The sequence below is a fragment of the Apodemus sylvaticus genome, chromosome 2 (genome assembly GCF_947179515.1).
Source record: "Apodemus sylvaticus chromosome 2, mApoSyl1.1, whole genome shotgun sequence".
In the NCBI taxonomy this organism is placed as follows: Eukaryota; Metazoa; Chordata; class Mammalia; order Rodentia; family Muridae; genus Apodemus; species Apodemus sylvaticus.
In genome coordinates, this window is record NC_067473.1 from 64,044,505 (window position 1) to 64,061,100 (window position 16,596).

The following is a 16,596-nucleotide window of genomic DNA, read 5'->3' on the forward strand; positions in this document are numbered from 1 at the left end:
AGCTATTTCATCTATTTATTTGGGGGGAGGGGTTGCTTTTTCCTAGATTTTGGCTGAGCAAATTTCTTACTATCTTTTCAGATCTTCATATTTTTCCTTCTTTTTCTTTTCTTTTAAAATAACATTCCTACCAAGGTGGTAGCACATACTTTTAATCCCAGGACTCAAAAGGAAGAATTTAAGCCATATAACTGCATAGCAGGTTCGGGGAAAGTTTGGGCTACAAGAGATAGAGCCTAAAACAAACAAAGCCCAGTCCATCATTATAAAAACAGAAACCAGTTTCTCTACTGTAAATCCTATTTCAAAAATAACTTAGCTAGATACAATTTTAAGAGCTAGTAATATCTACTAATGCCAATTCTACTATGAATTACAGGAAAAATAAATTTGTAAGAAAATATGTCAAGATTGTACAGGTGACTATGATAAATGAGAGTTGCTTGTATTTATACAAAGAGTCACTTTGGTTGTTGACAGGTACAACTTCAGACTGCCATGGAAAACATTTCAGTTACAAATACTGTGTAAGTGGTGCTGTCACAATCAGATGTGTGCATAGGCCCCTCAGGCACCACTCACACTTTTTCTCTGAGACAGAGTCACTCATGTCCTGGAGACTGCCAAGGAGGTTAGGCTAGCTGACCAGTGAGTCTCAGGGATTCACCTTTCTCTGCCTCCTCAGTTCTGAAACTGAGTGCAAACAACTACAGCTGGTTTTTACAGAAAGATTTACTTTTAAATATGTATATACGTTGGATGTGTATGCACCTGAGTGAAAGTACCTTGGAGGCCAGAAGAGGGGGCCAAATCCCCTGGACCTAGAGTTATAAGCTGCTTGGACATGATTGTTGCAGGATTTTCCCTGTCCGATTACATTAGTGCAGAGGACTCCTGTGATTGGGCAGGGAAAAGGGAGGTGGAGATAAGAGATGCAGAGATGTAGGAGGAGAAGGAAGATGGTGTCTGGGACATGAACCAGTGTGGTATTTACCAGCCACAAGTAGTTGGGATATCATAAGGTTAGAATAATTGGGATAAAGCTTTCATCATTATCAACTGCTTCTGAGATTATTGTATTGGCTCTTGTAAATTGTGATATTATTGATACATAAATCTGATTAATTAAGCTTTAGGAGTCTTGATTTTACTGGGTTCCTGGGTATTATGATATGCAACCGTGAGGATATCGGTTCCATTTAGTTACTGGAATGTGGGATCGACTATGTGTTTCTGGCTGAGGAAGAACTAGCAGTTCAAGGGACAAGTGAATGAGAGCTGGGACAGCTAAGGGGGCAGCAGGGTCTAGCTGGGGAGAGTAGCTTGGAGAGAACACTACTCATTTTTCTAATATTTCCTGCAACACATGATTGCTGGTAAGTGAGCTTGGGTCCTTTGGAAAAGTATGTGTGTTCACACATATGGGTTTAAATTGGTTTTTTGGGATCAAACTCAGGTCCTCGGGTCCTCAACTGACTAAGATAGTCCATCAACCCAAGAACCTTTTTGTTATGAGAAGGGGGATTGCTGGATAATCCAGGATGGGTAGGAAACTTACTTTGTAAACAGCCTAGGTTGGTACAAAATTTAACATCCTCCTAACTAATTTTTCTCACGTTGCTAAGATTATAGGTATGTGTCATACACCAGGCTTAGAATGGTAAAGAGCACAATAAAAGCTGAACCTCTTACAACACAAAACTCCAATCATTACAGAAGAATTTAAGAGCTGCATAAATCAATACAATTCAGAACAAAATTGGAAAAATCCAGTTAAAGACAGAACTTTGGAAGAAGAAAACTAGCACATCCCAGATTAGTGTTAACTCTTTGGATTAAGAGCATCGAGATCAGGTAAATACTTGGTGCACAAGCCTAGTGTCCTGAGTTAAACCCCTGGAGCCCACATAAAGGCATAAGGAATCAACTCCATAAAGTTGTCCTCTGACCTCTATAGCCACACAGTGGAACACACACACACACACACACACACACACCGCAGAGAGAGAAAGAGAGAGAAAGAGGGAGAAAGAGGGAGAGAGAGAGAGAGAGAGAGAGAGAGAGAGAGAGAGAGAGAGAGAGAGATTAAAGATCTAAAAATAAAACTGCAGTGAAATAAAATGTTCTCGCACAGCACTGATGAAATAGCTACTCATTACATGAGACCAAATTAATCTGAAAATTACATAAATCTAGTGCACCAGTGCTGCCAGGCAAACTGAATGAACAGCAGCCTACCACTGGGCAACAAAGCACACTTTCAACATCATAGAAAGTTTGACAGTGACTGACAAGTATTAGTCTAGAGGAAGCTGATAAAACAAAAATGAAAACAAACTTGCAATATGGTGAGTAAAATGATACAGGATGCTGTCTGTCAAAGAGCAAAGCAAGGGCACCTAACTAGGTGGGCTTAGGAAGGGATTAAGGATACTTCCTACAATAGATGGTAGGACGTGGACGCATAGGAGGTTTGGAGGGTAGAGAGGGGAAAGGTGGGATTTATATTTCAGGCAATAAAAGTGTAAACCAAACCAAGTATAATTTGAAGTGTTAAAAAAGTACAGAGATGGGCTGGAGAGATGGCTCAGCGGTTAAGAGCATTGACTGTTCTTCTGAAGGTCCTGAGTTCAAATCCCGGCAACCACATGGTGGTTCACAACCATCTGTAATGAGATCGTCTGACACCTTCTTCTGGTGTGTCTGAAAATAGCTACAGTGTACTTACATATAACAATAAATAAATCTTTAAAAAAAAAAAGTACAGAGAACTGCTTCACTGTGCAGTGTAAAAGTCAAACTGCAATGATAGGATGCTGTTCTACATAAAATAAAGGATATCTTTTCTTCTTTTTTTTTCTATTTTCTTTTTTCATCTTTGAGACAGAGTCTCTTTATGTTTTCCTGACTGTCCTGGAACTCACTACATAGTCCAGGCTGGCCTTGAACTCAAAGAAATCCACCTGTATCTGCTTCCTAAATGCTGGAATTAAAGGCATACATTACCACACCTAGCACAGAAATTTTTTTAAAAAGAAAAATCAATCACCAAATCTCTAAAAATTTTGCTTAAAACCATGACAGAAGAATTATAGATACCTCATGCAATAATAATTGATGTTTTATTTGAGTCAAAATGAGAGTGGTTCATACTGAGCCTTTAAACTGCCTTGTCCGGTTCCATTTAACTGTGCAGATGCCACACCAAGGTTAGGAAGCCCAGAGCGCGGCCCAGGTTCTCCTAAGTTAACACTACCCACCAACTCTCCTATTTGTCGGTACTCCATTCCCTCCTATATGGGCTGAGCTGTAACACTCACTTCTCTCCTGAAACATCATGATCCTCTGGGATGAAACTTTCTACTCTACTGGAGACCAAAACTTGACACAAACCAAACAGACCCTGAGCAGACTCAGCTACTATGGCCACTGCCCAGCAGCAGCATTTACTGTCACGTGCTCTGTGGCATTGCTTTATCATACAGTATCGTACTGAAAGCCAGCCTTCCTGCTTATACACCAAACCTGTTTTCTTTTTGCCATTACAGAAAACACTGCTTCAGCAGTTCTTATCTTTCTGGAAATATTTGATGTTTGCTCTAATGTTTCATTTCTAGCATCTTACAACTTTATGATTTTCATCATCAAACAAAATTTATTTTTGCTTGAGGCTAATATGGGAACACATGCATACAACTCCAACATCTACAATAAGAAAGATGATTATGAATCTGAGGTAAATTTGAACCATCTAACAATTCTCTCAAAAACCTTTAAAAATTAATTAGGTGGAAGTACACTCCTTTAATCCCAGCACTCAGGAGGCAGAGACAGGCAGGAGTTTGAGGCTCATCTATAAAGTGAGTTCTAGGACAGACACAACAACAACAACAAAATAATTAATTAAAATTAAAAACATTAATTTCTTGATTCTTTTTTCTCTCACTGTCACAATTCAGTTCTTGATCTCTTAACCAATTTTGTGCTATAACAAAATACTTGAGGTGAGTAATTTTAAGGTAAATTACTTAAAAAAAGTGATTTGATTTACAATTCTGAGTGATGGAGGGTTTAAACAGCATAATATCAGAGTACGGGTATGGTCCTCTGGTTGTGTCACAATGGCTGTAATACCCAAAGGAGTGCAATAAGGTCTATTTCCTAGTAGTAATAAGTAGTTCAACTAGTTATTAAAGTGGTCTATATTTCCATAGCCAGGGCTATACATAGAAACCCTACCTCAAAAATGAAACAAACAAAACAAAACAAAACAAATATCCTTCATTCTATTTCATACCCCACTCCCACTGCTGGAACTGGAATGGTAGCTATTATACCTTCATTCCAAGCCATGTTATAAATGATAATTGTCTATTAGCCTAAGTTCTCAAATGAATGTTTTTGAGGGAGGGTTTCTCTGTGTAGCCCTGGCTGCCCTTGAACTCACAGAGATCTGCCTGCATCTACCTCCCAAGTACTGGGATTAATTAGAAGCATGAGCCACCAATGCTGGGCTGGAATGGAGGCTATTTATATGTGCCACATCTAGAACTGGTACAAATCATTTGTGTCCATATTCTACTAACTAGAATGCAATCCTTTGATCATACCTACTATCTTAGGGTTTTGCTGATGTGAACAGACACCATGATCAAGGCAACTCTTTTTTTTTTTTTAAAGATTTATTTATTATATGTAAGTACACTGTAGCTGTCTTCAGACACCCCAGAAGAGGGCGTCAGATCTCATTACGGATAGTTGTGAGCCATCATGTGGTTGCTGGAATTTGAACTCAGACTTCTGGAAGAACAGTCGGAGCTCTTAACCACTGAGCCATCTCTCCAGCCCAAGGCAACTCTTATAAGAGCAGTTAATTGGGGCTGGCTTACGGGTTCAGAGGTTCAGTCCATTATCATCAAAGTGGGAACATGGCAGCGTCCAGGCAGGAGTCAAGAGTTCTACATCTTCATCTGAAGGCTGCTAAGAGAGAATACTCACTTCTAGGCAGCTAGGGTGAGAGTCTTAAGCCCATGCCCAGAGTGACACACTTACTCCAACAAAGCCATACCTAATATTGCCACTCCCTGGGCTAAGCATATACAAACCATCACACTTACCTAATTACAAAGTAGAAATGCTGTATATGAAAAGGAAAATAAAATATGGCTATCATGGACAGTATTTGCCCCAGGGCCTCATTTTAACTCCAGAGTCACAAATCCAATTACTTATTAAAAATCTTAGACAACGTTTGCTATTGGCCTCTAACTTAGCATCCCATACAATGAATTCCTGACCTGGGTCTTCTCTTTCCCACTGACATCTCCCCCCAACCCCTCAGCATTTTACATTCAGTTTACCAACAAATCCAAGCGCTTAGGATGTGGCTCAGTGGCACAATACCTGCTAGAATGTACAAAGTCTTGGGCTAAATCACTAGCATTGTTTTTGGGGCAGGGTAAAACACATCAGATTTGATCTACTTTCAAAATGTTCAAAATCTGACCCCTTTCTCTGCTCTCCTGATACTACTCTGTCCTCCATAGTTCTCTTACCTCGTCCCTTAGTGTCTATTCTCTATACTGTAACCAAAGTGTTCCTATTAAGATGTGAAAAGAACTAGAGCTTGGTTGGCAAAGTACTTGCCAAGTTTACACTGCCAAAGCTGGCCATGATGAAAAGCTCCTTGTAATAGAGAGGATTCCTGACACTTGCTGGCTGGACAGTCTAGCCAAAGGAGTAAGTCCCAGGTTCACTAAGAGACCTTCTCTCAAAAAAATAAGGTGGACAGAAATTGAGGAAGACAGCTGACATCAACCTCCAGTTTCCACATGCATACATGAGCACACATATGCACACACATACACATGTGCATACACACATGAACAAATAAACACACAAAACTGTGAGAGCAGGTCATGAGCTCTGGCTACTGAAACTTAACTAGGACTTTCCTTTTCCTTTAAAATGTTAAACTCCTTTACAACAGTCTTTGGCCATGCCCCAAGCCCTCTGGAATTCCATCTCCCACTGGCTTTCAATTCTTCAGAGTTATTCAGCAACTCTGGCCTCTTACTACTTCTTAAATAAGCAAGGTACATTCTTTACACAAGTGTGTTAGTTCTACAGGAATGCACTCTCATTCTTTCTTCCAAATCTTGTTCAAATGCCACTTTGTATAACTAAGGTCTGCCTGTTTTCCCTTGTTTTAAACCTCAGCCTACCTCCCCAGGCTGATTCCGCTTTCCTTGAAATTTTCCACAGAACTTACTATCTTCAAACATACTACATAATTCCTTTTTGAAGCTAGGCATGATGATGCAGTCTTTAGCTCCAGCACTCGAGAGGCCAAGGCAAGACTATCTTAAATTCAAGGACAGCTTGGGTTCAGAGCACACCTTCTAAACAGCCTTAATTACAGAGTGAGACTCTAAACAGTTTTAAAAAGAGAGTCTGGGGAGTCAGCTCAGTGGTTGAGATTTTTTGTTGCTCTTTTGTGTCTTGCAGAGACATAGATTTGATTCCCAGCATTCACACAAAAGCTCAGAATCATCCCTAAATCTAGATCCAACACATCTTCTGATCCCAATTAGCACCAGGCATATACAGTGTGCACATACATACATGCAGGCAAAACACTCATATACATAAATCTAAAAATAATTTTTAAAGAAATACTTTCTTTTGTTTCTTGGATAGGTTTTTGATTTTGTTTCATTTTGTTTTTGAAACAGTTCATGTAGTACCAGCTTGTTTCAAACTGCCTAAACTTACCAAGGATAGCCTTGAACACCTGATCCTTTTACTTCCACCTCGATTACAGGTGTGTGCTACCACAACCAGACTACAAATTGCCTTTTTGTCTACTTATGGTTTGTTATCCCACAAATCCCAACAAGTACCTCTCTGTCAGAAAATAAACTACATAAAGGGTACAGATTTTTGTTTTGAAATATATTCTTAAACTCATAAAATATTACCTGACATACTGCAGGCACTCTAGTGTTTACTGAATATATGAATACCTTTTTTATTCTATGAAGTAACTCAATGAAAAGGTCAGCAATGTAGTTTTAGGTGCCAGCAAAGCTCATAGTAATCAAAGCTTTAACAATGCCAAAGCAAAGTCAGTTTATCACCTTACCCATAAAAACATAGCTAGTCCTTGTACTATCACATTAACCCTCTTATCCTTGAATTGTTTATCCAGTAAAACAATATGTTGCCACTTTGTGTTTCTTGGATTCAAGGGTAGTTTCAAGACAACATTAACAGAATGTAGTCAGCACTCAGTTTTAGATCAATCTTAAGGACTGTCAAAATTTCATAACTAGAGCGGAAGTTGTCTGTTATGGATTTCATTTAAAACAAACACATACAACAAAGATTTCTGGAAGAAACACCTTAATTATATGTACCTTTTGTCTTGCAAATCAGGAGAAAAAAATACTAGTGACAGTTGTACTGGCTAGTTTTGTGTGTCAACTTGACACGGGCTGGAGTTATCACAGAGAAAGGAGCTTCAGTTGGGGAAGTGCCTCCATGAGATCCAGCTGTGGGGCATTTTCTCAATTAGTGATCAAGTGGGGAGGGCCCCTTGTGGGTGGCACCACCTTTGGGCTGGTGCTCTTGGGGTCTATAAGAGAGCAGGCTGAGCAAGCCAGGGGAAGCAAGCCAGTAAGAAACATCCCTCCATGGCCTCTGCATCAGTTCCTGCTTCCTGACCTGCTTGAGTTCCAGTCCTGACTTCCTTTAGTGATAAACTGCAATGTGGAAGCGTAAGCTCAATAAGCCCTTTCCTCCCCAGCTTGCTTCTTGGTCATGATGTTTGTGCAGGAATAGAAACCCTGACTAAGACAACAGTTTTACATATTTATTACCTCAATTTATTCTCACGGCAGTCCTCTAGCCACAATTGGGCTAACAGAAGTTCAGAGCACAGCACACGGAGGCATGGGGGAAGATGGAGAGGTGCCAGCAAAAAGCTTGCTGTGAGTGAATTATGTATTCATATAAAGAAACTTTGTTGCAATTGTGTAACTTTCTGTTAATATGAGAAGCTATGTGTAGGAAGACTCTATGGATGAAATATAGGCAATCGCATAAAAACTAAGAGAAATGGATACTTCCAACAGCTTAGAATACCTGTGTAAGGACTCATGAATTCTCTGAATTACATAATCTGTTCCCTACCTGATGTGCTCTATAAGGAAAGTAATATGAGGATGTGGGTACAGATCATGGCAAATTGTACATTTGACACACAAAGAGCCTCCCCCCATTCCTCCACCTCCCTACCCCTCCACCCCTCACCCCACGAAGAAACAAAAGTTGAAACCAATTAGTTATTTCAAAGTAATTAAAATAGTATTTTTGTTTTGCTTTGATTGAAGCAGGGTCACTCTATACAGCCCTGGCTGTTCTGGAACTTATTGTATAGATCAGGATGGCCTTAAACTTACAGAGATCTGCCTGTCCCAACTCATGAGGACTGAGATTAAAGGTATGCACCATCATACCCAGCAAAATAGTACTTTTAACAACAACACCAAAAAAGTTATAAAAACAACTATTTGGCCTTCATAGAAAATAGAAATATTTTTGAAAATAAATATTAAAACTTTATACATTATCAAAAACTGTACTATCAAGAACTCCTTAAAGTAGCTCCAGGGCTGGGGAGAGCTCAACAACAGGTAGAATTCATTCTGTCAATCACAAGGACCTGGGTTTGGACTCCCAGCATCTGTCAGAGCTGGAAGGCAGAGACAAAAGGATCCCAAGGGCTCACTGGTCAGCCAGTACAGCACTGGAGTTATTTGAAAACCATCATCTTCCCTGGAAGTGCTGCCAATAACTAACTGCACAGTAAAAATGAAAATGAGGTTTTATTTTATATTACTGAGCTTCCAGAAGAAATAAAGCTAATTGAGCTCAGAACAATTTTTACATTATGTATAAGGTCACTCACAGGGCCCAGGAAGGAATGTAATTTCTTAATGACTACATAGTCAATAGTCTTGATACTGGAAGTAACAACAATTATTTATTTATTTATTTATTTATTTACTAACTAAAGATCAAGAGAGAGTCAGACAGTGGTAATGCATACCTTTAATCCCAGCACTTGGGAGGCAGAGGCAGGAGGATCTCTGAGTTTGAGGCCAGCCTGGTCTACAGAGTGAGTTCCAGGACAGCCAGAGCTACACAGAGAACCTCTGTTTTAAAAACAAAAAACAAAAATAAAGATCAAGAGAAAACACAGAAAGCAAGATAACAATAGAAGGAGAAAGAAATAACTGCCTAAAGTTAGGTACAGACTGTGTTAAGTTGCTCAAGAGTACCATGTCTCACTAAATATGCTAGCAAATTGGTTAGTAAAGACTGAAAAACAAACAAACAAACAAACCCTTGCCTTCTAGAATGTCAATGCATCTACAAAATACTTAATGAAGGAATGTGTTGAGGCCGTGAGGACACACGCCTTGTTATATTAACATGACGCTATCTCCAGCTCCGTGATATATTAACATGCCGTTATCTCCAGCTCTGTGGTAAAGAAAGCACAGCACGACCTCACAAACCAGAAAAAGCTTCTGAGCAGGCCCGCTGTTTTCAAATTCAGAAGTCCTATGCTATCTATAACCGGGGCTTTACAGGAGAATCAGCGCAGGTGAGCTAGGTAAGAGGAAAGAGTAAGGGCTGCAGACAATGTACCTTCTGAGGAAGGCAAAAATCCAGCGAGAGCTGCGGACAAAAAAAAGGCTTCTTCTAATAGGAATTTGACACAAGAATCCAGGAGGAGCAGACAAGACTTCTAAGAGGGGGATTATGGCAAGAAGTTCTCGAAGTACTCAAATCATTATTAAGTTGTCAACGAAACAAAATGCATTTCTGCAGCTCTAGAGGAGAAAGCAATGTTATGATTGGAGATAAAGGGGAAAGAAGAATGAGCGGTGCTCATTGTGTGACTTGGTAGGTAACAAGCCTTAGAAAACACCAAAGCACATGACAACAACATGACTTTCTCCTCTGTCACTGAGAACACAGCTTTTCAGCTGCTATTAGACTATTAGTCCTGATCAGTAAAACGGTGGAGAGAAAAAACAAGCAAAGTCTGATTGCTCTAGTCCGCTGTACTACTGTAATTTTTCTGGCCTCTAAACATGATTAAATCAAATCTGCAATTACATTTAAGACATTCCATAATTCAACTATCCAGTTCAACATTCCTTTTGGTTAACTTACAATAGATTGTCAGCATATATAAGCAACTGATACAAGATAATTTATTTTTAAATAAAGGGGTGAATGGATGCCTAAAGGGAGGTGTTAAGTTAGGAAAAAGAAATGAGTCCAGAAAGGGAGGAACACAGACAGACTGAAGACAGCCACTTTATAGCTTCCTCCTCTAAAGGAAATGTTGCATATACTTAGACAAGAATAATAGCACCCGCTAAAACTTACTGAGCATGCGCACACCTTCCTACCTTAATGAGAATACCACTTCTCAGAGGCATGATGCAACCTAACCTGGCAGGGTTCACAAAGATGTATTTTAATACAGTGGGCCTCATTATAAAGTAGATCCCATCCTAGAATAGTCCCTAGCCAATGCATTATTATAATTATACAGCTTAGCCAAGACTGGTTAAGAGATCTTGAAAACAAAAAATAATACAATTGTAATTGCATTACAGTTTTAAGAAACTCTCTTCCCTAAAAATACAGCATGAAAGGAACAGGTAATAAATATCACACTCTGGTATCACACATTTTAAATAATACATATTTATTATTAACCATCTGGTACTATTATACCACGTTATACCATATGGTCACAAAAAAAGTATCATCAAGGAACTATAAATGGTCAGAATTAAATGCTTAATAGCAAGATTATAAGATACTAAATAAACATTTAGTAAATTCTTATTTATCAGAATATTTTATTTTGGGAACCTATACAGTAATACAAAAATAGGCCATGAAATCTGTTCATTCTCCAACAAAATTTTACATACAAATGTCTACATTCTATGTCGAAGATGCTTGATAACAGCACTTAAAAATAATAATAACCCAATGTCCAAAAAGTTATCAGTTAAATGATACTTTATCTAGGGACTCATAAATTTTGCTGTACTATTATTTCAAAAGTTACAAATCTATATGCAAAATGTATTGTACAAGCACTAGTTGTAATACATGCAAATATTTAGAGCAATTATACATTGTGGGTACTTTTTCTACTTTTTTTTCTCCTAATTTTTCAATAATCGATATGTTTTGGTGCAGCTGAAATTTCTCTCTGACAAACTTTTTTAAACCCAGGTAAGATAAAAATATATAATAAAATGTCATGGGTGGGTGGTGGCACACCCCTTTAATCCCAGCACCTGAGAGGCAGAAGCAGGCGGATTTCTGAGTTCGAGGCCAGCCTGGTGTACAGAGTGAGTTCCAGGACAGCCAGGGCTACACAGAGAAACCCTGTCTCTGAAAAAAAAAAAAAAAAAAAAAAAGAAAGAAAGAAAAAAAATTTCATTACACACATTCACAATTTTTCATCTTTCTGTCTACTTAACAACTAAAGATATTCCTTTAAGTTCATATAAAAAAGACAGTTAATTAAAAGACCACAAGATACTTGTGTTTCTTCTGTTGATGTTAACTTTAAACTTGCTGGGTATAGGGCACATGCTAGTAATCCTAGTCTTGGGAAGCAGTGGCATAAGATCGGGAGTTTTCACCACAGCCTCAGCCACATACTGAGTTTCTGACAAGCCTGGGCTCCACAATACTACTTCCTGGAAGAATTTATTTCCTTATGAATATTTGTCATCTTTTTTTCTTTTTGTCATCATCAAACATTAAACCCTGGGAAGAGGGCAATGAGAAACATCTGCTTTTAACTAAATAAATGAAGAAGACAATTTCAGGAGATACAAACATGCCTTCAGTTATTGGTGATTTAATTTAACTTCATCTAGGCCTACTGGTACATGGGGATTGCCTAGAAAGTGTCAAACAGAAAATTACAGCCCTAATACTCACTACTTCAGAAAGAAGGGGGCAGGGGGGTGAGGTAAGAGATCCAAGTGCTCATGCTCTCCCAAGTAAGTAACAAACGCTTCCAGACAGAAATGCAAACTGTCCTAACAGCCCTGAAACAAAGTTCACAAGTCAGTGCTATATCCAGAGTTCTCCTTGTCTAACACCATCCATTAACTCGCTCATACTTCCATCCTAGTCCTCACATATCTATACAGTTCAAGACACCCTAACATGGGTTGCAGAGTAAAGCCCAAAGACACCTGTGCCTATTGAGACAAAGGCATATCCGATTCCTGGAGAAAATAGACAGCAGATGTGACCCCTAGCATTTCTCCATTAAAAACAATGTATCCTAAAAATAAATTTCCATGTCAACAGAACAAAGATGTTTATAAATAAGAAGGAATGTGGAGGTGTGGGGAAGACAAGAGGAAGCTTCAGCAAGTTAAGTACCAAAAGCCAGGAAACAGGACAGAGTGAATGGTAACTAGGGATAAGGAAAACAAACTGAACTAGGAAATGGATGAGGGGAAGAGCGTTATCCTTAGACTCAGAGGGAGAAGCTGGGGGAACTAAAGAAATGTGAATGGAAACTGACCTGAGCATGAATTCAAATGGAAAGTTGGAATTATTTCAAAGTGAGAAGAAATAAGAAAAAAATGTGAGAAATTTAGGGTGGCTCAAATGATGATACTGAGCACATTCTGGGCAGAGATGGCATCAAAAGATGGAAAACCAATATTATTGTGAACAGACTGCTAACAATATATCTCGACTAGTGGATGAACTTCCCAAGTAAATATAACAAGGCAGGAAAAAGAACACTGCAGAGATAAGGAGGCAGTATGAGAACTGGGAAACAAGCAGCAAGCTTTTCTTTAAGCAAAATCAACAAAAATAAGTCATTCTCGTGTTTTACTATTTGTAAAACACGGTATTCTAGTCAATTGTTTGTAAAATACAGCATTGTTCATGTGATATAATGCCCAAATGGTAAACGTAAATTTTACATACAGAAAAAAGAGAATAAATTAAGTAATTTGATAATGTAATAAGCTGAATGATGCAAGGACAGACTAACAAAAGCCAAGTACTAAAGTCAGGTAAACATGAGAGAGGAAAAAGATGGGAGGAAAATGGGATCAATTTAACCCATTTAAAAACAAAAAAAAAAAAAAAACCCCACGAAGGATATCAACTGAGACGTGAATGTGCACTGAAAGACTAACCCAAAGCGACAGCGGTGCAAGGGAGCAAAGGGCCTCGTGAAACCTGATGGAATCTTGACAGCTTTGGGGTTCAGGGAGTGAGTAGCTTCCGAAGTGCCCAAAGGATTTGTGAAGATGACCACGGATAACGAGGCGAGGGAGCAGTGGAATGGAGTAGAGGCCCACAAGAGGACTAGGGCAAGAGAAGGGCAAAAATGCTCTTCAGTGGATGGAAACTAAGGTTAGAAGCAAGTAGGTACAGTTGGGAAATGAGCGAGGTGGTGGGTGAGGATAGAGGTTAAGGGTCAGCAAGGGAGCACTGACAAACATTATTATTCGGGGATCAGAGACCAGGATGGGAAAAGCTTCGGGATAGTAAAATCTGGGGCTGAAAAAATAAAGACTACACCAAAATTATCCCCTGGGCAAAACCGGTCAAAAGAAAAATCCCCCAAACAAGTAGCAAAGTGGGAAGGGAACAAGGGCCTGCAAAGGGAGGATAGGAAAGTGGAAAGATGCGCTCCGTCATCCCCACGACCAGGGAGGGAGTAATCGCACACGGCGGCTCCTAGGACTAGGGCTCCATCTCCGGCGCCGTCCCTGCCGGCTAGCAAAAGGGAAAACGTCTCAGGGATGCAAGGCTGGAAGCCTCAGCCAGGCGTGACCTTCTCCTGCAGCGCAGAGCTTCATCCCCATGAAAAGGCTCCAGCTCTGCCCCCGCTGCCCCGGCCTCATCTGGGTGGGGGCCGGGGAACCCCCCCGGGCCATCGTGCATGTTTACGTAGCGAGGAGCCACAAGACGGTGGGGGGGGGGGCACTTGGCCGATAACCACGTCCCCGCCGGCTGCCAAGCACCGCCGGGCTCCCTCTGCCGCCTCGGTCCCTCGCATAAACACTGGCCAGCCGAGCCCCCGACGCGCGAGCTCTGGGGGATGGCGCCGCCACTCACCTCTTCAGGAATGGTCGGGTCCACAGCCAAAGAGGCCGCGGCGCCAGCGCCGGCCTCCAGCTCCATGTCGCCATTGAACAGCGCCTGGCCCCGCTCTGCGCCGCCGCCGTCGCCGCCGCCGCCACCACCACCGCTGCTGCCACCGCCGCCACTCAACGCCGCCATCTTCGAAGCGCGAGCAGGGCCGAGCGGCCGCCGCGGGGCGGGGAGGGGGAAGGGAGGCGCAGGGCGGGCGGAGGCGGGCGCGGAGGCGCAGGGGGGCGTGGGCGGAGCGGCCGGGGCGGAGGCCACCTCTGGAACCCGCCGGCGGCCCTCGGCGCAGCCGAGCCTGAGGGGATTCGGAGGGGGAGGGGGCGGAGACGACGAGGAGTCGCCGCGGCAACGGCGTCACCCGCGTGTCATGGCCGTGACGTCACCTAGATGCGTGACGTCATCCAAGGAGCACCCTCGCGCCACTGTCTCCAGGGGAGTGTTCCTTCTCCTCCAACCACCCTCGCGCTCACACGTTTCTACCCGCACAGTTTCCATGGCTCCTGCTTCCTACTCTTCCTCTGTCCCCAGCCTGTTCTGTCATGTGGGATTTACTAGAAGAGCAGGGGTGGTGTTTTAAAAGTTAAAATCCTAGAGGGAGGAAGGCCTGGAAGTCTATGCTACTACTCATTACTGCCCTTACAAAGAAGCTCTGGGTGTCATAAAAATAAGACCTTAAACCCCAAGGTTTAAACGTTGGCTAAGCCAAATTTCATAGAAATATGTTTTGGAGTAGCTAAATCCTCAGTATGGTCTTTGTATCCTGTCCCTAAAGGACTTTATTGAAGGGAGTATAAATGAAAATCTAAACCTGGTCTTCAGTGTATTTGTTGCCTAGTTTCAGTCATTTAATGTCAATCGGCTCTTTCCATGCACTAGGGCCTGAGGAAAACACATGGCCATTCTAGACATCTTAGGCATCATAACTAATTTTTATTCCAAAGAAAATAATTTAAAATATTTTGTAGATCCCGGTCTAAGGCATTCTCTTCAAACTACATATGAAAAAAAACTGGGAGAAGATAATTAAATTGTGTTAGAGAAGCCCTAGTTGCAGAATGAAATTAAACCCAATTTCATTATGTAAATTACGTGGTTAAAGTACGTTTAATACAAAGAAGGGAATAATGGAAAGAGAAGTGTGTTAAGAAAAAGAGAAAACAGGAATGAAAAACAGAAGTCACCGATACTGTACAGTAATTGCAAGTTTAACTCAACGTGGAGTCATGGACGCTTGAGATGATTTGTCTGTGGGTACATGTGTGTGCTTCTAGTGATGGGAGGGGGTGATCGCCTCTAACCTCTTTACTGCATTTAGGATGAATGGAGAGATAGAAAGATTCTGACCACAGGACGTCTGCCTATTTGATCTGGTCTCCACAAGCCTGGGAACCGATGCTTTGTTTCAAGGTAAGCAGTGCATGTGTGGCTGCTTGGCGAATCAAAGCATTATGGTCTTGTATTGAAAGAATGCCACCAATCAAATAGCTATTCTGTGTTTGCCAGTGACATTGCACATTCTCTCCCAAGCAGGGACGTTCCCTTGAGAACTAAGTCAGAAGCGATTTGGCATTTGTGAGTGAAGGAGATGATAAGGGGGACTATATTATCAAGCTATGCTAGTTTAAGGCACTTTTTAAGACCATGAATGCATAATGCCTAAGCATACAGAGATAGGGCCGACAACCAGGCAAGGAGCTCTTCCTCCTTGATTTTGTCCAAAACACAACTATTGGGGTTTGAGGGGTATTGTTGTTGTTTGTTGTTAGTTTTTTAGTCCCTAATTGTCCTTGGTTTACTTTAGGAAATTACTCCCTAAGAATGTATCGTTATAACATTTCTTCACAACATTAAAATGTCTAAGACATTTCTCTTTTGTTTTCTTTGAGACAGGGTTTCTCTGTGTAACAGCACTTGGCTGTCTTGGAACCTGACTCCTATAGATCTGACTACCTCTGCTCTGGAGTGCTGGGATCAGAGGCAAGCACCCCCAGGCCCTGTCTCTAAGACATTTTCCATGCTTCCATTTTAAACAATATCCTTATCAACATCAATCTATACAGTGATCATGTTTTATGTGATTATTTCTTTACAGGATGGTTGGCCTTGTCCATTTAAGATGGATTCTTGTCAGTTTCCATTCATCCAACTTTTTTTTATCTTGTGTGCTGGTTAGTTTTGTTAACTAATGGTGTTCCTGCTGTATGTGTGTGTTTCCTCACCCTCAATAAAGGCCTTCCTTCAACTGCTGATCCTATCTGCTCCTGCTGACTGTGTTTGAGATTTCTCCACTGCTACCAGACAAGCTCAAGACCTTTCCTGCCTTTTAACTCTTTAAATGGCAGAGAAAAGGAA

General features: G+C 41.0%; 1 protein-coding gene across 3 annotated transcripts in view; it reads right to left on the bottom strand.

Moving 5' to 3' along the window:
• Braf (B-Raf proto-oncogene, serine/threonine kinase) overlaps positions 1-14,557 on the bottom strand; it is a 125,087-nt gene extending 110,530 nt beyond the window's left edge. For all 3 annotated transcript variants that reach the window (XM_052173513.1, XM_052173511.1, XM_052173512.1), the window contains exon 1: positions 14,212-14,557. In XM_052173513.1, coding sequence (XP_052029473.1) covers positions 14,212-14,376 — 165 coding nt within the window. In that variant the 5' untranslated portion in view covers positions 14,377-14,557. The remainder of the gene's footprint in view (positions 1-14,211) is intronic.
• Between the last annotated feature and the right edge of the window lie 2,039 nt (positions 14,558-16,596).